At 35.3% G+C, this 25,775-nt stretch overlaps 1 protein-coding gene and 1 pseudogene across 4 annotated transcripts; one reads left to right on the top strand and one right to left on the bottom strand.

The window, feature by feature from the left end:
• Window positions 1–2,417: 2,417 nt before the first annotated feature.
• LOC148293631 (uncharacterized protein At2g29880 pseudogene) lies at window positions 2,418–6,674 on the bottom strand (annotated as a pseudogene).
• A 1,258-nt stretch (window positions 6,675–7,932) lies between these two features.
• Window positions 7,933–23,917, top strand: LOC110746454 (putative helicase MAGATAMA 3). 4 transcript variants are annotated; one of them, XM_088254409.1, is made up of 21 exons: window positions 7,937–8,665; window positions 9,233–9,381; window positions 9,490–9,649; window positions 9,815–9,957; window positions 10,086–10,292; window positions 11,128–11,319; window positions 11,597–11,632; window positions 13,505–13,590; window positions 13,794–13,841; window positions 14,516–14,627; window positions 14,701–14,806; window positions 16,090–16,187; window positions 17,220–17,312; window positions 17,390–17,482; window positions 18,816–18,869; window positions 18,988–19,046; window positions 19,151–19,235; window positions 21,308–21,670; window positions 22,057–22,179; window positions 22,271–22,360; window positions 23,223–23,709. In XM_088254409.1, exons 2-21 carry the CDS (start codon window positions 9,280–9,282, stop codon window positions 23,433–23,435), a joined length of 2,463 nt encoding a protein of 820 aa, XP_088110535.1. In that variant the 5' UTR covers window positions 7,937–8,665; window positions 9,233–9,279; the 3' UTR covers window positions 23,436–23,709. The 4 variants fall into 4 exon arrangements, with proteins under 4 accessions (XP_088110537.1, XP_088110536.1, XP_088110535.1 ...); XM_088254408.1 differs by having other exon boundaries at window positions 7,938–8,665; window positions 13,791–13,841; window positions 23,223–23,917; XM_088254411.1 differs by lacking the exon at window positions 23,223–23,709 and having other exon boundaries at window positions 7,933–8,665; window positions 13,791–13,841; window positions 22,095–22,179.
• Window positions 23,918–25,775: the final 1,858 nt, after the last annotated feature.

Below are 25,775 nucleotides of genomic sequence, written 5' to 3' on the forward strand. Positions count from 1 at the left end.
AAGTCCCTCCAAGTCAAATTTGAGTGAGATTGTACATAAATTTGTTGAAACATAATTGTGCGTTTAATTTAAAATTTTATCTCTCTTTTTTTAAATTAATATTTTCAGCTTGTGTAGAGAATGTTATTTAAGTAGGATTATACAAAAACTTGTTGAACCAAAATTTTGGGATTGTGCAACAAATATTTCTCTATTTGTCGTAAGGAATATTGTGCTTGAAGCTTGAAGCTTGTCCAGGCTAAAATGATTTTGAAGTTTTTCTTTTGCTGATTGAATTTATTACTGAGTTTAGGTTTTTATTCTGACAAAAAAACAATTGAAGAAACACAATTATTTGGTTCAATGGTCTCTTGGTTTTATAGGAGTTGTGTGATCTAATATAAAGGAACATTCGGGCCACTAGAAAGTGTTCTGCATCTTCAAGAATCTGTTATGATCTGAATTTGTTTTGTTATGTTTTGGGATGTAATTTTTGAATGAACTACATAAACTGATATAATGAACTACTAAGTGAGCTCTCTGCATCCATAATATTGAATTAGCAATGGTGAGCTTAAGTAGAAGCAAACGCTTGATATCCAGTAAGATAATAATCTAAGTTAAATTGTGCTTGATGCCCACCACTTACTTTAATTACGCTCCTCTACAATGTAGAACACATTTTGCAAAGTTAGATTGTGCTTGTAGAGGAATTGGATAATGGGTTCACCAATTACAAGATTGCTTTGTTCATTCCACAGTTCACTCTGGAATTGCTCTCCAATTCTTATAACCTTCCTTGTTTCTCTTTCTAAAATTATGTTTCATTGTTGTAGGTTGTTGCAGGCAGATGCCATAAACCATATCAGTTATAAGGTGAGAAAAAAGAGTTCTTTGATGACTGGGAAGAGTGTACAGAGGCATTGTAGTATGACAGCCATCATCATTCAGTGTTTTAGATTTAGGCTTACCTATGAGTTATTGCTAGGCTTATTGCCTTAACCTTTGGTTGTTGTTGGTGTTAGTGCTTCATGAGTTTGCTATCTTTTTAAGAAGGCCATGGAAAATGCACCTTGCATATTTGTTGATGAAATTGTTGTTGCACAACAAAGAGGACCTGGAATTTTTTTGTTTTGCCATCTCTTTTACAGGGTTCATTTGTAGGGTTCTTTTTTTTTTTTCATGACGATTGGACCTAAATATTTTGCTTCTGGAAAAAATACTTCTCCTTATATTATACATTGAAGAGAGAACATTATATACATTGTGTTTTGCCCAGCATTTCCCACATAAGATGGACTATTACAGTTTTTGTATTGCTACTGTATAGCCTCATATTGCCTTAGTATTGCTACTATATAGCCTCCTATTGCGTTCTTATTGTCACTGTATTAATTGGTTTTTGCTATTTTTTGCATTAATTGGTTTGCGAGTCCTCCTATTTGCACAATACATAGGCGATACAAGCCATATATGGGGGCAATACCTACGCAATATAAGCCATATACAGGGGCAATACAAAGGCAATACAAGCCATAAGAGTTTATATTCATTTTTCCTCAAAAAATGACACAAGCTATAAATTGGCAATAAACATACAATACAATGACAATAAAAGGCAATAAATGGTTATACAAAAACAATAAACAAGCAATATATAGACAATATACAAGCAATATACACGTAATATACACTAAATGGATATAACGTGTTTTCTCAAAAAAGGATGTGACGTCCTTGATGAAATCACATTCTTACACCCATAATTTCCCAATTTCCCTACTATGGAAGCAATGTTACCTCATTACATCTTAAGATATACATAAGAAAGTGGCAAAAAATAAAAAATTTACATATCCTCTTAGTCGGGAATTTTAACACAATTTATATCTATCATTAAAATTCTAGGACATGTCCTCTTAGACTCGAATTTAAGCTGAAAGTTAGCAATTTCCTCCCCAAAAGAACGTCGCCACTTAAAACAAGACAATCTTCCATCTGTATAAAATGGATAAAAAATGCATATTAGAAGTAAATCATTCAATCACAATGGAAACAAAAACATAACATTCAATCACAATTGAAACCAATTTCAAAATAGAAACCAATATCAAAATTCATATAGATTGTTGGCTTTTCTAAATGACCCAATTCTTCATATGGCAAGCTTTCACAAGACAGTACCATTGCAAAATTAAAGTTCACATTCATGCACACAATTTCATACTACTCAATTGCAATCTAAAAGTAATTATAAACATGGGTGCAGTGAATGTGTGTCCTCGCAGGCAAATAAAAATAAAAATAAAAATCAGGAAATCAGGAAATCATCAATAGTGCATTTGACATTGTTCAAACAATTAAAGAAGCACAGTCTCAGAGAAGAAGAAGAGCAAGACAATGGAACTAGATAAATGCAAAGAGTTGTCAACAAACCTTCAAGTTTTCCAAGAACCCTTTTCACGGCACCAACACAACCTTGGCATGATACCAACCTTGAGGATTGTATAGACTGCACCAAAAACAGATCTAGGATTGAATTATGAAAAAAATAGAGAAAACAAAGATCCAACATATGCCAACTTTACACTATCAAACGTATGTTAAAATATTGGCATTCTCATAAAACTTACAAACTCTCCAATCACTTTCAAAAGAAGTAAAGGATGAGAATCTTGCATTTGTTGGTGGTGCTACTGGTTTCAAATTATGATGTTGGTTTCTTACGGTTAAAACCCACATTACTGTTATTTCAGAGAGCATCTATGAGTTTTATATGTATTCTTACAGGTTGCTCAGAAAAGCCATAAGTCCTAATTTGATATATCACCTAAGCGATTTCACAGACAAATCACAATCACAAAAGAGTGAATACACCACTTTCAAGGAGGTCTGCATGTCCAAATCTCAATCACAAAACAGTGTATGCATGATTTCAGAGACAAATCTAAAGTACAAAACAATGTATCCAAGTCCAAGAGCTTGACAACCACAAGAAATAGTTGGTAAATTTCATTCAATCACAGAAACAGCAAACAAACCACAACAAAAACCCATTAATGTCTCATTCAAAATAGTAAAAGTAATCACCCAATAATCTCAATCAATAACAGGAACCCAAAAAAAAAAACAAAACAAAACCAATATTAGAACTCACCACAGTGAAGATCGAAGATGAAGGTGTCATGGCTTTGTGGTGGAAGTCGACGACGGAGGTCGAGAGTCACGATTGTGGCTCCGTTATGGAGGCCGATGACGGAGGTGGCAAGTCACACCTTGGCTAAGGTTCGGTTCCAAATTTGGGGTTCAACCTTGAGGTTCAAATTAGCTCCTAGTTTGAAGATATAACTAAGAGGAGATTGAGTTAAGCGAGATTTTATGGTGGAGGTGGATTCCTGTGAGGTTTGGCAGAAGGAAGAAGAGGATGAACAAGAGACTAGATAGAAGAGGAAGAAGAAGAGCAACAACTGAGAACAAAAAAAACCTAAGTGAAGGATGGGCAATAAGTTGTCAATAGAGAGTTTTTATAGGGGATATTTGTGATTAGATTTCAAAATTGGGATAATATTGAATAAATTAGCTGCGCCGGGGGCAAAGCCGCCAATTTCCCAAAATTATAACGCAATTAGGTTTTCGTTTTCCTTTCGTCCGTTCCTTTCCTTCTCCAATTTCGTTCATCTCCTCTCTTCAGCAGCCGAAACCCCATTGACAGAGGCTCTGTCTGCGCAAAACCTCCCTCAGCCATCATCTCTCTCAGCCAAACCTCTCTCTCTCTCTCTCTCTCTCAGCCTTCCTCTCTCTCATCCTCTCTGACAAATCTCTGTCTGCACCAAGAAGATCTGCGCAAAACCTCTGTCAGCCATCGCCTCTATCAGCCAGCACCTCTCTCAGCCTCCGTTTCTCTCAGATAAGTTCGGGAAGTTTGTTCGGTTCATTTTTACACATGATTTTTCATGTTATTCACCTATTATTTTGAGTTAGTTCTTGACATTTTATAGCTTTTTACTTCCTTTTTGTGTTTTCTTAGATTTTACCTTGGTTAGAATGAAAATGAGCTAAAAGTGCATTATTGGTTATAAATTCTGTTTTTGTTCATTTTCGTAGGTCAACTTCTTGGCCTGGGATCAACATGCTCTGGTGCTCGGATGAGGTGAAGATCTTCATGAAACTTGTTCCAATGGATGTTAACTACAACATATCCAAATTTGAGCTCCATTGGACAAGTATTGCCTATCCAACCAATCCAGCATGTTACCACAGCTCTAGAAATCCGAAGTAGTCCAGCTTTTACCTCCAATGTGTCACTTGATTCTTCTTGTTACCATAACACTTGGTAACAAGAATTTACCTTAGTGAAAGAGATATTTTCTGAGGCAAAGAGCATATTTTCAAGGACAAAGCTTCATCATGGCAAGGGGACAATGGGTGAAGGCTTTGGAGGAAAGAATGAATTTTATATTCAAAGTGTGAGCTGTAAATTGATGGGCAAGGGAAAGGTGAGTGCAATCTGAAGTATGAGAGGCTTTTGAACGTGGGAAAGCAATTCATTACATCATTCCACAATTGAGGAGCAGATTGGAGAGCTAAAAGCTAAGGAAGGAGAAGGAGGTGCAGCCGCAGGAAGAAGCGGGAAGACTTCCACCATTGAAGACTTCAAGCTTTCATCATTTCCAAATCTGTAAACTCTTTCTAGTTATATTTCAAATTTGTGTTTGAAATGATTATGAGGAACTAAACTCCATAGCTAGGGCTTAGGTTGAAGCCCTAAACATGATTACCTTATTGTTTTGATGCTTGAGTGTATGAATTTCTAGATATTGTTGATGAATTCCAATTCACCAAATTAATCTATCCTTGATGTATGTTCTTCTTTGATTGATCACCTTTGAAAGCATGCTTCTTGAGATTGTTGGGATTATGTGTATCTTCATGTTATCCTAAGCAATAAATGGATGAAGTAAGAATCATCCATGTGAATTGGTTTCTTGAATACCTAATGTAAACACCATGCTATTAGGGTTCTTGTGATGTTCATATTCTCTTTGAACTTAATGGGTTTTTCTTGTAATTGAATCAAAGTACTAAGCACACCTAGATTCGATTATAGGGAAGGCACAAGTATTGTAGCACTCGTACTGCACTTTACGTACATTAGAGAGAATCAATGCGTCTTGAGCCACTCGTACTGGTCTTGATTGCGAACATCTTCAACAACACGTTTAGAGTTCATCACTTGAGTATCCATGAACATTGGTAGAATTGTTTAGGGTGGATTCCGAAACCCTAGTGTTTGTTACATCTTGATTCCAATCTTTGATAATTCATCTCTGCCTTTCTTTTTCAATTTTAAAGTCCATTTACTTTCATGCAATAGAAATAGGTCACTTCAAACAAATCAAACCCCCCCCCCCCAATGTGTGTGTGAGTTGCGTGTTTGACACATTACGTGTCTTTGTTACTGAATTTTATTTCTTTCTGTAATTGTTTTGGACTTTTGGTCCGCGTTGTGTTCTTTCATTTTCTGTGCTGAATCCAACCGTATAAAGAACATGAAATTTGGATAAACGGTTGGAAAGCTATAGGCAAAACACTAGACAGAGGTCGAAACTGAAAAACAGAGAAAACGAATCTGCCCAAAAACGACCGGTCGCTTTTACCTGACGACCGGTCGCTTTTCACGTCAAAATTTGAGTTTCGACTCTGCCCAAAAACGACCGGTCGCTTTTGCCTCACGACCGGTCGCTTTAGCACTGTTCATAGGTGATAAAAGGGTGATAAAAAGTGCTGTTTGTGTTTTTCTTTAGTTTTCTTGTGTTGTTTCATTTCTTTTACACTTCTTTACTCATTTCTAGTTTCCCTCTTTCATTTGTGCATTTGTGGTGTGTTAATTAAGTGTTCTCTTTGTACTCGAATTAGAACTTATAGGAAACCGACAAGTTCTTCGTGGGATCGACCCCGTACTTACATAATCTATACTTCGATAGATTCGTGCACTTGCGGGTATTTTTAATTGGTTGTTTGCACATTAATTTGTGTCCTTTTAGGAATGCAACAATCATATGTAAAGTCTTCCATCCCAAAATTTAGGTTTTCCTCATCCCTAAAAGTTGTTGCATCGGTATCATCGACACCTAATGCAAGTGAGCCATTCCCAGTAGCAGTTGCACCCCCAACCACAATTTTTAAATCATCATACTTAGCAACACTTTCTGTCTGAAGGTTCTTGTGACTTGGGTGGGACTAGCAAAGAAAAAAAAATTGATGATTGTTAATATATTATAAATAAAATATTAGAGTAAGCTAGTAAGTGACATAGCATATAATATGAGGCTCACCTTCAAGTAATTTTCCCATACTTCATCACTAGCCGTAAACTTCTTTGTGATTGGGTCCCACCCAAATCCAGAGTTGTTACGCATAAGAGTAGTCATTTTATCAAACTGCTTCTTATACCATCTCATTCGGCTCAAGTAATTGTTATATGTTTTAGGAGACACGGTTTTCTCATTTAGGCGAGGAAGTACTCTTTTTTCTATTGTTTGCTTACTTATTGACCCATTACTATCACGCCATCCTCGATTGATACCATCAACCAATAGCTCTAACAGAAAATCGCTTTCTTCCTTGGTCCAAAGTTCATAATTATCGGAACTTTTGCCTTTTCCTTTGTCCTTTCCTTGTTGTGAATCCTTCATTTTACTACATCATACATGTAAGAAAAACTTCTTTTACTACTATATCATATATCACACATAATTTTCACAACTTTACATCAAACAACAATGATAGAGCCAAATAACCACATGAGAGAAGGCCATTAGGACAAATTCATACTTGCAAAAAAAGAAAGTCTCAAATTTTAGTGATGTGTAGTTACCTGGATACTCTTGAGCAAATAAAGTATGCTTCAATCTTCTTATAATTATACACCAATCTGAGCAAATAAAAAAAAAAGATTAGACTTTTATTAGTATGTAATAAATATCATTGCATATACAACTTGATAAACTTTTATTAATTGATTGGTATGCAAACCCTTGATTATATTTCATGTTCTAGAGGCCCAAAGTACAATTCGTAGCACAGTGGTCCTTTTCTCCCAAGTGGGACTAGAAGACCCAAACACTGTGCATTCAAACCAAGAAATAAAGCATCCTAATGCAAGGAAATTTCCTAGTGATAAACTACTTCTACTCATTCCACCGTCCACTATAGTATTATATAAAAAGAAAGATTTTTTATGGGGTCAAGTCAAAACAAAAAAGCTCCATAGTATTCAATCGTCATCCTCCAGCTTTTATAACAGTAAAATATTATTTTATGAAATAATAAGTAAAGAGAAAAATTCCTAAAGAGTGAGGCAGTGCACAACAAACCAAAAACATCCAAACTATCAATCTTTACAGATTGGTTTTCTTCTTTTTTGTCTGTTCCAGAGCAGACCAACACACATAAAAAATGAATATATAGGCTTGTGCTCATAGCAAAGCAGTACAAATAATACAAATAGAGACAAAAAAAAATAGTATTATAGCATATATGAGAACAAACGTGTGAAGAGAAAAGCATAAAAAAGATGAGAACCTTGTTTATCTTCTCAAGTCTGTTCATCTTCTCCCAAAACAAGCCAGCAACGTGAGAATCAGAGGTTAATAGGGTGAGATTTTTTATGGGGTTTGGTATTTATATCACCCACTGAAAAGTCTCACACAATACATCATTTAATGAAATACCTCAAAATCGGTAAGTTATTGAATACCACCGTACTTTTTCTAATATTTTAAAAGTCCTAATTGAATACAACCAGACTTGCATTGATGATTTTAAAATCCTAATTGAATACCATCAGATTTTTATTGATTACTTAAAAATCATAATTGAATACCACTGGACTTTTAAACGTCAAAAAAATCAATTAAAATCCTAATTGAATACACCCCTAAAATAAAATGGCTGCCCTAGAAATTTATCATTGAAATTGATTGAGGTTTGATTAAAATAAAATGGCAGCCCTAGAAATTAATTAAATTGATTCAAATTGATTTAGGTTTGATTAGCAGCAGTTCGGGCAGATCAGCAAGAAATTTCTGGAGCAGGTTGCAGCTTCCAGCAGCAGTTCTGCCACTTTCTGGAGCAAGTTAACAAAGAAACGGCCGCGACACAGACCGAGGGGTTTACCTCAGTGGTGAGGTCCCTTCCCCTCCCCCCCTTGGTCACCCTTCGAATCCCAGGAAAAGTGCCCCCCTCCCCAAATCGCTGCATTTCAAAAAAGAAACGGCCGCGACACAAAAAGCCATTTCTGTTCTCTCTCTCTGGCTTCTCATCTTCTTTCTTTCAACCCAAAAGTCTTATTGGTGTGTGGAGTTATATTGACTGTTTTTCAGCTAAAGTATCCCCCCAGGCAGCTCAAATTTGGGTCTTATTTGCTCAAGTTCTTCGATTTCCTATGAGTTCTTTAAATTCTGTTGTTTTATCAAGTTCATAGAGAAGAGTTTGTGTTTGTATTTTTGGGTTTTTTTTCTCCTTTTAATTTAATTATTTTTTACTCTATTTCTTTCTAATTTCGCGATTTAGAAATAAAGGGGATTATGGATTTAGGGAACCCATGGGAACCCAAATGTGCAAATGAGCAACTCCATCCTCAATCCAAAAGCTAAGAAAATTCTCCACTGCTGATGCAGAGCAGGTACCGCCATTGTTCTCCTTTATGCGACTTACACTGGCTTGAGATAGTTGTTTGATGATTCCCAGTTTGTTATATATATGTTAGTTTATGATTAGGCTTCATATGGATCTTTTTTTGGCTTTCTTCTTGTTTATGAGGTAAGAATTACAGAGTTGGTTAGAGTTCAGTGTTGAATATTCCAACGTAGTTTTGGGATTTTGGTCTTGTAAGTGTTATTTTGAGTAGTTTCATTGCATTTCTGATTTCTGGTTTCCAAGTTCTCTAATTTTCTGAAATTAGGGTTCTTCTCTGTCGTTCTATGAGATTGGGGCTTTGTGTTCCTTGCGGTTTTTAGGTTGAGTAGAGAAAGGGAAAGAGAGTGAGTGAGAGATAGAGGGAGAGAGTGATTGGGTTTCGTAGGGTGATGTGGTGTTTCTGCTAGTTTTGCTGCAATACCAGTCTATTTTCTCTGGCAGCTGGCTCATGACTGTTTTTTTTATGCTCTGTTTTTTCTTTTTAAGTTTCGTATTAGTACTTAAAATTTATGTACTGATATTGTGACAATAATCATGATCTGTCTGCTCTCAGCCTCTCACCTTTCTCGCCGTCACCTTTACTAAAACCTCTCTCTATCAATGGCGGTGGACAAAGACAAGCTTCAGGAAGCCGCTCCCATTGCTCGTTTCCACAAGATTGTTCTCGGTTGGGACTATTATGGCCTCCTCACAGAGTTAACTGTAAATTCTCTCTCTGTCATATATATATATATATATATATATATATATATATTATTGATTTTTTTATATTAAATTGATGCTTTTGAAATTTTTTTTGGGAACGAGAAGAAGAATGAGAAGAAGAATAAGGGAGAGATAGATGACGGTTTAGGAATGGGAAAAGTGAAAGACACCTACAAAGATGTGGATGACTATATCTCTACTTATGAACCCCTTCTTTTTGAAGAAGTCAAAGCTCAGATTATTCAGAGCAAAGACGAGAATCAATGTATTCATTTTCTTTTCGTCTTTTCCTTTTCTGTGTGGTTTCTGAGAGAATTCTGTATATCACTCAATTTATGCTGGTTTTGAGTGTCAACAGTATCCTGGGATTAGGTATATTTTTTGTGAATTTACTCTTACTCTTAATTTGTTTCTGTATGGAACACTGCAGTACTAAACCCCAAGAGAAATTTGGTTGTGGCATGCACTGAAGTTGATGGGTTTCACTTAGCAACTCTTACCTACGAGAAGAGTGACATGGATGACAAGGAAGCAATATCACAGAATGATCTTTTGCTTCTTTTGAAACTAAATGTAATCAAATTCATCTAATTGTGTTTAATTGTCTGTTGTCTCTCTTGCATTTTGTCACATAGTGTTCATCTGATTGTGTTTAATTATATTAGGGTTCCTTACTCTTTTTGTGGAATTTGTTATTACAGCATCAAGACAAGGAAGAACTCCCAACAGTCTATGCTTTTGCATTGGTAGAAAGTCGTCAGGCGAGTTCTTTTAGGATTAGAATGTATTTGGCCGGAGAAGTCAAAAACTTGAAGACAGATGCAGTTGAAACTTGTCCAAGGTTGTTAAACGTAAAGTCATTGGTTACTTCTAGTATTGAAGGAGAGAGGTTTTTTGTCACTCGAAAGGTAATGCTTTTAGTAATTATGTACTTATCTTTTGCTGCATGATGTTTTTTCTTTTTGTACGGATCTCTTTCTGCTTATACAGATTGAAAAATATATGAGTACAGCTCTTGTAATGTGGATGACATGGTTTTTTAAATATATATATATATTATATGGATGAGGGACACCCTTGTAGGGCCCACCACACATTGTTTTTCAATGATCCGAACCTTTTAATTTTTAGCCATTCCCTCAAAGATCATATCTGCAAAAAATCACTTGAATGTATATATATATATATAGGTGATCCTGTGCCTGAATGTTCTTTTAGGAGGTCCTTATTTTTGTAAGTAGTTAAGCTATTGGATTTAAATAAGAATCTTACAAGTTCAGAAAATTTCATGCCTTTTAGTTTTCCTACATTCGCATTTTCCTTATTAAACAAAGAAGCCTTCATTTCTTTGGTTATTGGATTTGCGATTCTTGTACTGTTTTGTCGATGAACAATTTTAAATTAGGTCAAGCTCTATCAATAAGAGTTAATAAATCCTGCAACTGAATCTATGCAATTGCAATCTTCCATTATAAGTTGAATTTTACATGTCAAGCTCTGGTGGAGAGAAACCAACATGTAAGGGGTAGTGTTACAGCATCAAATAATTATTGGTCCATATCCGAGCAGCTTAAGTTCCTGGGAATAATGGTAAACAGACAGACTTTATTTGGAACTATTGAAACTGTCTGCTTTCTTGTTCTGGGTATTTGTTTCAGGCATTGATGTTCTCTTTTATTTAAAGACATAAATTTCTCTTGTTTAGTCCTCACATGGTTTTGGTGAATGTAATATATATTTCAGATTTGCAGTTTATCAACTATTGCTCGTGAATATGTAGCTCTATGGTCAATTGGCTCTTTGCCCTTTAAAGATATAATTCTTGGAGCTGCTGAGAAAAATATCGATTCAGAAGGCCAAGCCTGGAAAATTTCTAGGCCTCTGGAGGAATTTATAAAAGACAATCTTAATGAATCACAACAAAAAGCCATACAAGTGAGTTGCTACTAAAGTTTTCCATGTATTCGTTGTTTTGCAGTTTTCTTTGTTGCTAACTTCTCATATATGATCCTGGCATGTTTTGGGCATTGTGTATGGAATTTGGTTATTTTGACCTTGTTAAAGATGTTGCTTGTGTATGGTTGTCTCGTAAAAACCCTCGAGATGTTTCAACTCTGCGTGTGTGTTTGTGTTTGGAGCTTTATCTCTGTTGAATTTCTGTAAAAGGATTTTGATTCTTATATTAATGAAAGAGTATTAATGTTTGCTGCAGGCTGGTCTATCGCGTAAACCATTTATCCTGATACAGGTTCTCTTTATGTCTTTTTGACAATTATTTTAGATGCATATAATAATACAAGCTTGTTACTTCTTTCTATCTCACTGTTTCTTGATGAAGATTCCAGCTTTCCAATTCAATATCTCTAATCTTGTCCTAGGCATAGTTGTGGTTGATTATTTTACGGCTATTTTGAAATCATGTTTAGATCAAATAGAGTATCAGTTTGCTAGTTTAGTGAATAATGTAGTGAGTTTGATAATGATCGAGTGACTTGCTCTTCTGCCCGAACCAAGGAATTAATAAAGATTATAATTGAAGCTAATGGCAAGGTAAGAGCAAAGCCTGAGGGAACTTATTAATGGCAACTTGACTGTATGGTGCGGTTTCCTTGAGTATGTGACTTTTTGAGTAACATACATTAGTTGGCGAAATTAGTACTTATGGTTCGCCTATGCATTTTGTTATAGTATTCCCAATATCCTAAAACAACTCAAGAGAAGTTTGCACTATATACTACATTAGTGAGATTGCTTTATTTAGTCTTTCCCTCCTTTGCCAAGGTGTGAGGACTAATTTGCTGTATGGCTGACAGAAGATTGCTAGCAATTTGGGCTTCATAAAGGCAAATTGCAGCTTACAATCTGAACTGAGGATGGGTTTTTGGAGTTAGATCATTCCTTGCGGGCTCGTGACCCTTTCCCAACCGTTGTAGCATGTGAATTGCCTAGGGCCTAAGGGCATGATTGAGTTGAAATTTTAGGCAGTACTCAATAAAATATAGCGTAATTTTTATTGCTAGAGTTGACACTAAATGGAATGTATAAACCAATGCTTCCATAGATTAGATCATGGTGTGCAATTATAACTTCTATATCTGTCTATTTGCGTTGTCTCCTGGATAAAGAAAGAAAAAGAGTCAAAGAAGGCTTCAATTAAAATAAAGATTTAGTTGACAACTCTTGTCAAATCCTGCAACAGAAAATAGAGGTAAAAACTAGCAAAACATATTGTGGACACTACACGTTCCTTCTTGTAGTTAGATCTGCAAGTGCATTGATGTAGAGTGTAGAAGAATTTTGAGAGGTAACGAAAAAGATGTAGAAGAAGTGGAAGAAGAGTGAAGCAAAAGGATGGGGAGGAAGGGAGGGGGAAAAGTAGGGTCAATTTTATTCCTATAATCTCAATATACCTGCCAAAACTAATGTCCAACCACAATAAGGCAATTTTTCGTTTAAAAAAAAAAAGAAGGCATATTTATGTAGCAAGTCCAAAAATAATAAAAGTCTCCAGTTACAGTTCAAACAATAAAAGTAAATCATTCTGAAAAATTAAACAAACGAAGTCTAAATTCCCTCCTGTTCATAGGACTGAAATTGTAGAAATTGTTTGAATTTGTCTGTTATGGTCCTGTTAGTCATATTTAATTATCTGAAGTTTATGGCTATTATGAAATCCAGATTGCCATTCTGTCCTAAAATAGCGTGGTCAGTTTGTAAGAAGGAAATATGGGGTAGTATGACCAAGTATCCCCTTTGTGTATTTCATTGTGTCTGTGGATGTAGCGTATAGCCTGTCCTCTAAAGGTTTTATGCATGTTGTTATTGAGTTAAAGTTAATTTCTTCTGCTGGATATATACGTTGATGACAAAAATGTTTCTTTAATTCATACTAGTCTGTTTTTTTAACATTTTTTTTCTCTTAAATTAGCTTGCATGTTACTTATCTACATAATTTCATGGCTTCCTTGATGCTTTTGTTTATTATTTAATTGTATCTAAAGGAATAAGGAATAGAGCTATTATGAGGATAAGTTATCTACTTCATTTTCTTTCAATAAGCGTATGATTGTGTTCTCATGTACTTATAGTATGTGGATGCTGATGTCAAGCTTCCATTTAGGGTCCTCCAGGGACAGGGAAGACACAAACTATCCTTGGGCTTCTTAGTGCCATTTTGCATGCAACACCAGCAAGAGTGCACTCCAGGTTAAAACTATCCCTCTTTCCAACGCTTGTAATAATTCTTGTCAACCATGTAAGAAAATCCTAGGAACTTGGAGAAAAGAAATTATGCCTAGGAATAGACTCTTTTTGTGGTTGTGAGACATGCAGAATTGGGTATCACCCATTTGTACTTTTTAAATCTCAATTTTCTTTAGCTTATATGTAACTTCCTTCGTTTGCAGCAGTGGGTCACAAACCATAAAGCTTCGGCAAAAGTTAACTGTTCAGGAGAAGTATGTATTTACTGAATTCTTCTTTGCATATTTGATGATGATATTTGGAATTGTCCGTTTATAATATATTATCTTGAATGGCTATCTTTATATATATTTTTCGTGCTGCTTTTCTGGTGAGACAAGTTAGATTAATAATTTATTGAGATTGAGAGAAAAGTACAATGATGTAGAACAGTAAGGGGAGGATTAAGAGGGATATGTGTAAGTGAAAGCAGTCAAGACAGATACTGAAACAACTGAAATGGTTGAAGATAAAGGGAAAATATAGATGAATTAGATTTCTAGAATCATTGTGGTAGGAACAAGAATCGCTCCTTATTGAAAAAAATAAGGCCTCAAACCTTAGAATTGTGAATTACTCAGAAGAAATGGATAATCTCGAAATATTGTTCATTGCCTCCAAATAACAAATTTACATGCTGCGTATAGAGGTGTTACTTTCACTGACTTTGAAATAGTAAGCTGAGGCATAGAAAATGGGAAGGCTAGTCCTCATTATTTGAGATTTAAATATCCTATGTAACAATCGTACATCCAAATCATAGGTGCTAGCAATCTTTTCTGAAGAAATGTTGAGGTGTTTGGACTTTGATTCAACATCATAGCGGGCACATCCCTTATATTAATATGTAATGTTCCATGGGTTATAGTAATATTTTGTACTTTTTCAGATTCCATCATTGGCGATTAGCATCTCCATGGCTTAGTGGTAGCAATCCTAGAGAGGAAATAATGCCTGTTAATGGCGATGATGGTTTTTTTCCGACCACTGGAAATGAGTTAGTAAGTGCAAGTCTTTGCATTAAATTATTGTAATCTGAGATAGCCCTGTCTGCTAACCATATGCAATTTGCAGAAACCAGAAGTAGTCAATTCTAGTCGTAAATACCGCGTACGTGTCCTTGTGTGTGCTCCTTCAAACTCTGCCCTAGATGAGATTGTGTTGCGTGTTCTGAACAGTGGTAAAATTCTCTTCTCTCTTACACTTCCCAGGCTCTTTCCACTAAATTATTCATGCTCCTGATCTTTGGTACACTGCTGGGTACATTTTCAGTTTCTTTGTAACATTCTATGTTGATAAAAAATTCTCTTGTTAGCTTGATTACTGTGTAGGAAAAGCAGCACTCATAGAAGTTATCCTGATGTAAATAATGGGCAAATCCTATTGAATATTCCAAGTTGCATAATTTTTATTCTGTCCAGACAAAGTATAATGCAATAGTAGTGTGTGTGTGTGTGCGTGCCTGCACGTGTGTGTGTGTGTGTGTGCGTGCTTAGGTGTGAAAATTTTCTAAACCTAAACAGGACTTGTTAACTTATCGTGTCCAAGTACATAAATCCAAACTGATTCAATCAGCCCCCTTCTATTGAGGGATCCCTCAAATAAATTATTTGAGGGACACCCTTTAGGGTCCCTTACAAATATTTTTTCAACGATTAAAACCATCTATTTTTTAAGTCTACATTCATAGATCATCCTTGCAAAAAATTGGACAAATCGGAAACCGTTTCAATATCCAATTGTCCTACAAAATCAATGAACACGGTGATTCAAGAAAGTACTAAAATTTCAATAATTCAATTGAGTGGTCAAATGATAGCGGATTCAAGTGATTTTTTTGTAGAGATGATCTTTGAATATTTACAAAATAGACGGTTTGGATTAGTAAAATACAATACGGATTGGGCCCTACAAAGGTGTCCCTCAATGGAAGCTCTATGATATATATACATACATACAGTTATTCTCTCATCCGGATGTCTGCATGTTATTATTGTGTGGATGCCGTTGTAAACAGTGAGGAAAGCAGGGAGGGGCAATAGAAAATACATGGCGGCCGAACGATAATAACTTCCGGACGTCCGCTCAGGAGAATTTCTGTATGTTATATATACCAAACAAAACATAGTAAACATATTGATTTATTGCCATAAGAAAAAGATTTATAGATAAAAAAATTTAGGCTGTTTAAGATTTTAGTTACCGTCACTAATGTGCAAAATGGAGGCTGACCCAACCCGTTCAAATATTATGGGAAATATTAAGGGCATGACGCATAAACCATAGCATATATTTTTTGAAGCATGGCCTGCAAATTCGAGAACTTGAATGTCTGATTATTGGTACTTGGTGTTTGATTCTTCTCGCATTTGTATATGATCTTTTCTATTGGACATAGCTCTATTGATTCCATCCAAATATAATAGTTCTTTTTCTTTCTAAATGTGTTCTGGTTATTCTCAGGTGTGCGTGATGAAAGTGACCGTTCATATAATCCCAAAATTGTGCGGATTGGTCTTAAGGCTCATCATTCAGTCCAAGCAGTCTCCATGGATGAGATGGTGTGTATCTGGCATAAATGACACGACATTGAATTTCACTTTATAATTATTATCACCCTTTAACTGAGAGTACGCATAAATGTGCGATAGAATGTGTACAAATTAAACAAAATCAAAAGTTGATAAAATGTTAGTTAGATCATCAACAGGCCTTGCCAATGTTTATCCACTGAATTTTGTTAGAAGGTAATTCTAGAATCTACTCGACAAGAGACCTCTCTCCCTAACTAGTGCTGAAATCTCAAGAGACTCTCTGCTTCTTCGGAATGCAATTGGCGATGACTGATCTGTCAAGACCAATAAACTGCTCGATTCTTGTCACTGCTATCTTTTCCAATATTTTTTCCCCCCTATACTTCCTAATTGGTGTTTTCCATGGACTAATTTATGGATTTGAATGCAAGCTAGTGTCGTATTATAGCATTGGCAATTTGAAAACTTCTATTCCGAACAACTTGCTAGTTTGACATTATTCTCTACATGACCTTGAATATGAATGAGATCAAGTGCCATAACGGTTTCCATTCATTGAAAGTGTAGAATCAAGTCCCTGTTGGGTGATTCATTAAAAAGTTCTTTTATAACCCAAAAGCACTTTTACCTTTTTTTTCTACCAAGTGCTTCCAGAAGCAATTTTTGTTATCTGAAAGCCCTTTTAGCTCTTCTAATAGCACTGCCAAAAATGAACCTGTACACATGCAAAAGAGAAGGGTGCTTGAAGATTCAGTCTGAGGAAAATATTCAGACTGGAAGGTCTGAATAAAGCCTTTTCTGTCGTATTTAAAAGTCAGAGAACAGCTTTAATGTTTGTTGCATCTGAATGTTCACTTTTTTATGTAGAAAATCATACTGTTTTGATAGTTATTAGATATCTACTATATGGTAATAATGATGAATCTCTATCTCTTATCTGTTATGGATGCCAGATTATAAAAATGATGCACCTAGTGGTAAAATCTGTGTTACTTGAACATGACCAGAATTTTTTTTTAAATGTGTAACTTGAAGTTGATCAAAAGGAACCTGTTGCAGGTAGAACGAAAGAAAGGAAGCATGGGGGGTAGTAAGGACAGAGATGGAGGTGCTGATAGGTTTCGAGCAGAAATTTTGGAGGAGGCAGTTATTGTATGTTGCATTTGCATTTTGTTTTAACTGAAGGCATACACATTAAGTTTAATTTTTAATGGATGTATGATTGGCAGGTCTTCTCTACCCTTAGCTTTAGTGGTTCACCTCTTTTCAGTAAATACAATCACGGTTTTGATGTAGTTATAATAGATGAAGCTGCACAAGCTGTAAGTTGTGCAATCCTTTATTCTTTTATTCTTTTATTTATTTATTTATTTTGCTTTTTCACAATTTTTAGTTTGTAACAATTCCCTTACTTATATGTAGACTTTCTGTCCATGACCATGTAGAGCATGTTAACAATAATGGAGAGTATTAGAATTTTAGGGATTTTTTTTGTTAAAACTCATTAGCAGCAATGCGTCCATTTGTAAATATGTTGGTGTCTGGATTATGGTTTTTTTAAATGTATTTTAGGAATCTTTAATTCCTAACTTTGTATATATTGTTGACCCAAGAAAAAAACTTGTATATACTGAAGCAAACCTTAGAACTTGAAAGGGTTGGATGGCTGCTCCATGGTGGCCATAGAGCTAGCCTCCTTTTTCTTTTTTGTTCTGAAAGTCTAGCGGGGTGGCATTTTAGTAATTAGCTGTCTGTTTAATTTTTAGTTGATTTGACATTGGAATTTTCAAGTCTTAAATTTGGAGGACCCCATATTTCTAGGGAGCTTCAATTGAGAGATCATTTGAGGGACACCTTTGTAGGACTCTGTATTGTAGTGTAATGATCCGAACTGTCAAGTTTTTAGGTCTTCGCTCAAAGCTCAAACCATAAACTATCTAATCAAATGAATTCATTTCAGCCTTTTTTGTTCATCTATTTGTTTTACCACAATTAGTTGTCTTTATGGTTTACGATTTGTCTAATATTTTTTAGGATTATGTATGAATGAAGAAATGAAAAATAGATGGTTTCGGATCATATGCAATGACGAGTGGGCCCAGAAGGTGTCTCCAAATTTGTGTTCTTTGAGGATCTCTCAATAGAACAGGACTTATATATGTGTTTGTATTGGGGATGAGGTTCTAATTGAGCCATTAAAATATAGAGGTCATCCATAGTTGAAAGTTAGGTTGCCTGTGCTGGATGGCGTTCTAGTTCAGAATTAGGTTACCTGTGCTGGATGGGAGAATAGGTTGACAATCTTAGAGTTCAATCAGCAAGTATTTCTTTAAACTGTTTGGATGGTGAGTGAAATATTTTGTGCGTAAATTTTATGTATATCTTTCAATTTTAACCGATTATATAACTACTCTGGTATCTCATAAAATAAAATAAGATAAAAATTCAACTACCATAGTTGAATAGCTGGTTTTCTTATTTGTTTTTTTGTTTTTTTTGTTTTTTGTTTTCGCCATGAAGTGCCTTTCCAATACTAAATATAAACTATAAATTAATTTCTCCACATATCTGTGTTTGGTTTTGCATAGAAGGTAGTTGAGTTTCATCATTTGGAATAAAAATTTGTTGACTTCATGTTATGTATTCTTTATATAGGTGGAACCAGCTATTCTTGTTCCATTGACAAATGGATGCAAACAAGTATTTCTGGTAAATGCCTGATGCAAGTAGTTTGTGTTACCACTATTTCTACTGTGCACCAGGTCTTGCACTTTAAACAATATTTATGCTTCAAGTCATGATTAATTTTGAATCTTTTAACGTTTAGATTGGTGACCCGGTTCAACTGCCAGCTACTGTAATTTCTCCAATTGCTGCTGAATTTGGGTAAACCACGATGATTATGATTTTTTTCTGTCATTTGATTGATTTGTAGGTCAAAACATCTGACTCTCTCTCTCTCTCTCTCTGTGTGTGTTTTTTGGTTGAAGGTATGGAATGAGTTTGTTTGAGAGATTTCAAAGGGCTGGTTATCCAGTGACCATGCTGAAGATGCAGTACCGAATGCATCCAGAGGTTAGATCAGAAACTTCAGTTGTTTTTTGTTTTTTTTTTTTTTTTTCTGAAAATTGTTAGAATACAAAATAATTGATGCCCCATATTCTCTTATAACTTAAGGTTTTGGTCCGTGGCACACCAATAGAATTCATTATGGTACCAGAACAAATTGATCAGTTCATAATCATATCACTGTCATATAAAATAGTTGTTGGGCCCATGTCTTAATTTCTTAAGCTTTTAAAAATGGTTTTAAACCAACAAAATTTAGAAATATAAATTAAGTTAATGGTACTTTGGAATGTGGAACAATATCCTGTCAAACAACAACATGACACTGCATGAACAAGCAAGCCAATCCTAAGAAGTTGGATATGGTTACTACGAGGAAGCGGATATGGAATAATATACTTCTAAATTTGATATATAACTAGATTTACAAACTAGAATTAAGATTCATTTTATTTTTCATTCATATTGAAATGTTTTGGGAGAAGGCTGAAAATTATTTAACAACTCTGTTATTGACACATGTAAAATTAGGAAAACAAGTCTTGAACAATGGTACAGTTTGGGATTTTTGTTGTTATTGCCAAAGCTACTGTAAATAATTAAAGTTCATGTTATTTTTTCACTGATGTTGGAATGTTTAGAAGATTACAAAAATATCAAACAACTGTCTGGTACCGACATATGTACAAGTAATTAGGAAAACCAGTCCCAAACAAAGAACCAGTTTGGGTGATTCTATTGCTATTTCCATAGTTACTGTTCATAAGTGGCCAATCTGTAGCTTGAAAATTACTTGATATTATTTTGTTGAGTTTGTGCTAAAGTATTTGTATAAGTTGTGCTTAGTGTCTAAAATAGATACTGCAGCTGCTGCTGCTTTTCAAAAGCACCCTGATCTGGTTTCTCTTCCTGGCTTTAATTTTCACAAGTATACATCAGAAAATGCCCTTGGGCTGATTTCCATAGTATAAGCACACACGTCTCTCAATAAACATTAACAAACACGCCAAAGATATTGGGCCAGGTGATGCAGCAGGTAATGAGAAAAATTGATTATTTGGGGAACTATAGAGAGAAGAAGCTATGGTGCATTCATGGAGGAAAATGTTGCCGATATCGGCAATTCATTGGTGGACATATCGGAAAGGGGGAATGCTTTTTCCCCCCTGCCCCTGTATTGCCAATATCAGCGAATATCGGCTTGTTATTGCTGATTCCCAGATAAATCGTAGACATAACTCAAAAACAAAAAGCGAAAGGAGAAAATTTGTCTGAAGAAAGAGGGAGGAAAAGAAAATCCCTAAATCTCAACCAGAGTTGCAACCCCGATCTGGGTCACACAGTTGTTTCACAAAACTACACTTTTTCTGATGATGTCTTTGGAAAATTGACTTGATTAATTAGTTCAGAATATCTGTAACTTGGAAGTATCTATCAGTGCTTCCAAAGTCACCCCAAATGTTGATGTAGACGAAACTTTAACTGGATCAGAGGTTTTGGGTGACAGTGAGTTCTTAGTTGGCGGGAGTGGGATGGCATGCCTGTTTCTTTTATCAGACTATACTCTGTGTGCTGATACCGTTTTGGTTGAACAGGGTTTGGTGTGGGTAAGAAGGTGAACAGTTTGAGTCAAAAAACTCCTTGAGAAGAGCATATCATTTTTTCACCTATGCTCTGACCAAGAAGAAAACATTATAACTAATGCCTTGTTTCATTAAATGGCACAACCTCACGTTATAGGCAGAAAGATAAATTACTCTTTACTCTTGTATGGTTGCAGTCATCAGTCATATCCGAATTGATGTTAAAATTCTTACAACATATGAAACTGAACGTGACAGTAAGTAATAATCTAGTCTTGAATAAATACGACAGAAATATGTAAGGGAGCTTCCCCTGGGCCCCAAGCAATAACCATATTAATTATATTATCTGTAGTATTGTTTGAGTTTGGACTCTTTCTATCTCTGTTTTATTTTGTTACGATTTTTTTCTTAAATTCACATTTTAAAAGTAAAATATGGTTCTGCTACTGAGATTTCAAAACCTAACGTATGGAAAAAAAAAATCCTGAGCAGATTAGGAGCTTTCCTTCTCGAGAGTTTTATTCAGAGTCATTGAAGGATGGTCCTAATATTAAAGAGCAGACAAAGCGTTCCTGGCATGACTATCGCTGCTTTGGACCCTTTTGCTTTTTTGACTTACATGAAGCGAAAGAATCAGAGGACTCAGGAAGTAAATCTAATGATGCTGAGGTAGAATTTGTCATGCTCTTGTACAATAAGTTGGTCAGTAAATATCCAGAGCTTAAATCAAGTCATCAGTTCGCGATTATATCACCCTATGCTGCACAAGTAAACCTCTTGAAAGAACGTTTCAAAAGTACTTTCGGAGTGCAGTCTGAGAAAGTAGTGGATATTACTACTGTTGATGGTTGCCAGGTAGGATGGCTTTTTCTTCTCATAGTTTTTTTGGGATACAGCCTTCTAATTGTTGAAATACTAGACATTTGTTTTCTGTTTATAAGGTGATTTAACTTTTTCTTGTCAAAGGTTTTTTATGATTCCGAAGTTTTCAAGATCTGTTTCTTTAATGGAATATAGAATATCTCATTTGGTGTTTGTTGTATAGAGTTGTTGACATGCAGGATATTGCATGATTCTCATCATTATATTAAACTAGTGATATGAAGTTTTTCTCATTAGGAGGGGTAAAAACCATCAGTGGGAGCTGGTGTGAAACATAAAGAATTTTAGCATTTTGACAACTCTCTCTACTATTGAGCTTCTGGCAGTTTGCATATGAAGATATTTAATGTTTCTTTCAGGGACGTGAAAAGGATGTTGCAATATTTTCTTGTGTCAGGGCAAGCAAGAAAGGAACCATTGGGTTTTTGGCTGATTTCCGGCGAATGAATGTTGGGATCACTAGAGCAAAATCTTCTATCTTGGTTCGTCATAATTTCAAGTTAAGAATGAAGTTTTATATACCGACTGACTTCATCTAATATGCATTTTACGCATTGGCTTTTTTTGTATCAGGTAGTGGGATCTGCATCAACATTAAGGAAGGGTGACGAGCATTGGAATAACCTAGTGGAAAGTGCTGAAAAGAGAGACTCTGTATTTAAGGTGAATATTCTTGTTAAGAGTACAAAATCCCACATCAAACATTCTAAATTTGGCATCTCAATATGAAAAATCCTGGGCATCTTCAATATTATTAATTACAGTTTTGAGTCGGATACTCTAACATGATAACAGAAGAAAAGTACAAAACAATGCTTCAACATGAGAACTTTAACTTGATTTCAAGAGACACAATTCATGCACATTTTAATACCAAAACGTATCGCCCACTTCCTACAATCCGGCCTGAACCTTTGGGTAGGCTCTGCTCCTAAAATCGGCATTCATTCTATTAAGTTACTCTCAGTTCCGAAATCTGCCATTGTTCCACCAATGTATTGAATGAATTCTTTTTAATAATAGATCCGATCGCAACTTCGAATATGGAATTCAAAGGGATGATATGTTTGATTTAGGCCAACCGCATAGGAGGGTTCATCGTTGGTCAAGCATTCTAAACCATGCAATTTTTTATGAGCTTCTGGGTCTCCCCACTTTCTTTTTAGTTTCTCTTGACCTATTGCTAATTCTTTTGAGTTGGCAACTTGTATTAAGCTTGAGTCATTGTTATTACAATCTTCAGATTTCTTTTATACTCTTAAGCAAGCAAGAGAAGTAAATTGGGGCTATAATTGTATACTATCGACTACAACATGGGTCTGTCAAGAATTTAACCGCAAGTCTACATCTCTCTCCCAATTTGTCTACTGTACAAAATTTCTTGTTTCAACTTTGTTTTCATCTTGATATGTCAAAGGCGTCTTTTAGGACAATTGCTTTCCAGCCAATACTTAACATATGTTATTCATAAATTTGTGATTCAATCATATGACATCTTGTGGTGACTTGTATATTTCTAATGCAGGTTTCGAAGCCGTATGCTTCATTTTTCAGTGATGAGAATCTGGAATCCATGGCAGTCAAGAAAGAATCCTACATGGAGGAAGTTCAGAATGATGAGCTGGATAACGATCCAGGTTCCTACAATTTTGGGGATGCTGACCAAGCACAGGGAGATGACAATGACTATGGAGACGGAGACGGTGAGGCAGACATGGGTGACGGGGGCGATGACTGAATTGTAATATGACTATGGAGTGTGGGACGTTGATGATTTTGGGAAGCTTGTTGTGTAGTTTTCACTAGGGGTGGCATTTTAGACTGAAAAACCGCAAAAACCAACCGACAATTTACCGCAATGGAACCGCAATCGCGGGAAACCGAACCGCATTTGCGGTATGAAGAACCGAACCGCATTTGCGGTATGAAGAACCGAACCGCATTTGCGGTTGCGGTTACGGTATTTGATTTTCAAAACTTGCGGTTACCGCAAACCGCGACTATATTTTTTTTTTAAAAAAAATTCTACAAGGAAGTGAAACATATGACAACTTGTAAGTAATTAGTTTATTTATGCTCATGTTATTTATGCTTGTAACATTAGTTTGTAACATTGATGCATTGCATTTTCTTTTTAGTTTGTAACATTGTCTACTGCACAAAATTTCCTGTTTCAACTTTGTTTTCATCTTGATATGTCAAAGGCGTCTTTTAGGACAATTGCTTTCCAGCCAATACTTAACATATGTTATTCATAAATTTGTGATTCAATCATATGACATCTTGTGGTGACTTGTATATTTCTAATGCAGGTTTCGAAGCCGTATGCTTCATTTTTCAGTGATGAGAATCTGGAATCCATGGCAGTCAAGAAAGAATCCTCCATGGAGGAAGTTCAGAATGATGAGCTGTATAACGATCCAGGTTCCTACAATTTTGGGGATGCTGACCAAGCACAGGGAGATGACAATGACTATGGAGACAGAGACGGAGACGGAGAAGGGGAGGCAGACATGGGTGACGGCGGCGATGACTGAATTGTAATATGACTATGGAGTGGGACGTCGATTTTGGGAAGCTTGTTGTGTAGTTTTCACTACCATCAGCTGTTAAGATGCATAGACCCCAACTCACAATTCTTGTATATCAATTGAAACTAGCAACAACATTAAGTTCCATTTAGAGTCGGTCTATTTAATAAATGAATCTGATATCATTTGTGTACTCAATTAAATTATTGAAATTTAAATACTTTCTTAAAGCACCATGTTCATTGATTTTGTTGGTCACAATTAGATGCCTCAATGATTTTCAATTTGCATGAATTTTTGTGAGGGACACCCTTTAGGGTCCCCTACGATTTTTTTTTAAACGATCCAAACCATTTATTTTTTAAGTCTACGTTTATAAATCATCCTTGCAAAAAAATTAGACAAATCGGAACTGTTTAAATAACCAATTGTGTCTTACAAAATCAATGAACACGGTGCTTCGAGAAAGTACTACAAATTTCAAAAATTTAATTGAATGGTCAAATGATATTGGATTCAAGTGATTTTTTTAAGAGATGATCTTTGAATGAGTATCTACAAAATAGACGGTTTGGATTAGTGAAATACAATACGAAGTGGGTCCTACAAGGGTCTCTCGAAGCTCTCTATATATATGTATATATTTGTTTTTTTAAATATTTTATTCATATCTTAATCAATTTAAAATTAAAAAAAGATAAATGTGGACCCATAGTGTCACGTAGACAACTAACGGAGAGATGTGACGGAAAACTAATGATGGAACCACATTGTAACATAAAAGATCGGGGTATGTTATTGTAAAAATTAATAAGGTAAAGACTAACATGTCTTAAGGGTGTAACCACAAGGTACTAAACTGTAATTAACCCTTTATATGTCTTTTCCTTTTTATTGGATTACATATTGGATTAATTACAGTTTAGTACCATGTAGTTACACTCTTAAAACATGTTAGTCCCTGCCTTTTCAATTTTTACAATAACATACCCCGGTCTTTTAAATTTGTTACAAGGGTTAATTACAATTTAGTACCTTGTGGTTACTCCCTTAAGACATGTTAGTCTCTATCTTCTCAATTTTAACAATCATTAGTCCATATCTTCTCAATTTTAACCACATACCCCGGTCTTTTAAATTTATTACAATGTGATTTCATTGTTAGAGTTTTTGTCAGATCTCTCTGTTAGTTGCCTACATGGCACTATGGGTCCCATATTTTTAAATTGATTAAAATATAAATAAAATATTAAAATAAAATAAAATTAAAAATTAAAAATTTATATATATATATATATATATATATATATATATATCTCTCTCTCTCTCTCTCTCTCTCTCTCTCTCTCTCTCTCTCTGCAAGTTCAAAAACCAACAAATTGGAAAAATATCAAGCTCCAACACTCATAGAGCTTCCCCCTCTCTTCAAGTCCTTCAACTTTTTAATAATCCTTTAAATTCTTCCGTGGTTTTTGTTAGGGTTAGATCTTAACTGGGTTTTGTTTGTTGTTATTTGGGGGTTGGAGCTTGTGGGTGGTGGTCATTGG

Source organism: Prunus avium, chromosome 6, assembly GCF_965620075.1.
Source record: "Prunus avium chromosome 6, drPruAviu1.hap1.1, whole genome shotgun sequence".
Classification (NCBI taxonomy): Eukaryota; Viridiplantae; Streptophyta; class Magnoliopsida; order Rosales; family Rosaceae; genus Prunus; species Prunus avium.

Bases quoted from the DNA above. Each gene is read 5' to 3' on its own strand.
- LOC110746454 (XM_088254408.1), top strand. From the start codon at position 9,280: ATGGCGGTGGACAAAGACAAGCTTCAGGAAGCCGCTCCCATTGCTCGT. The intron at 14,807-16,089 runs GTAAAATTCTCT...GGTTATTCTCAG, and splicing joins GTTGCGTGTTCTGAACAGTG to GTGTGCGTGATGAAAGTGAC. The intron at 21,671-22,056 runs GTAGGATGGCTT...TGTTTCTTTCAG, and splicing joins CTACTGTTGATGGTTGCCAG to GGACGTGAAAAGGATGTTGC.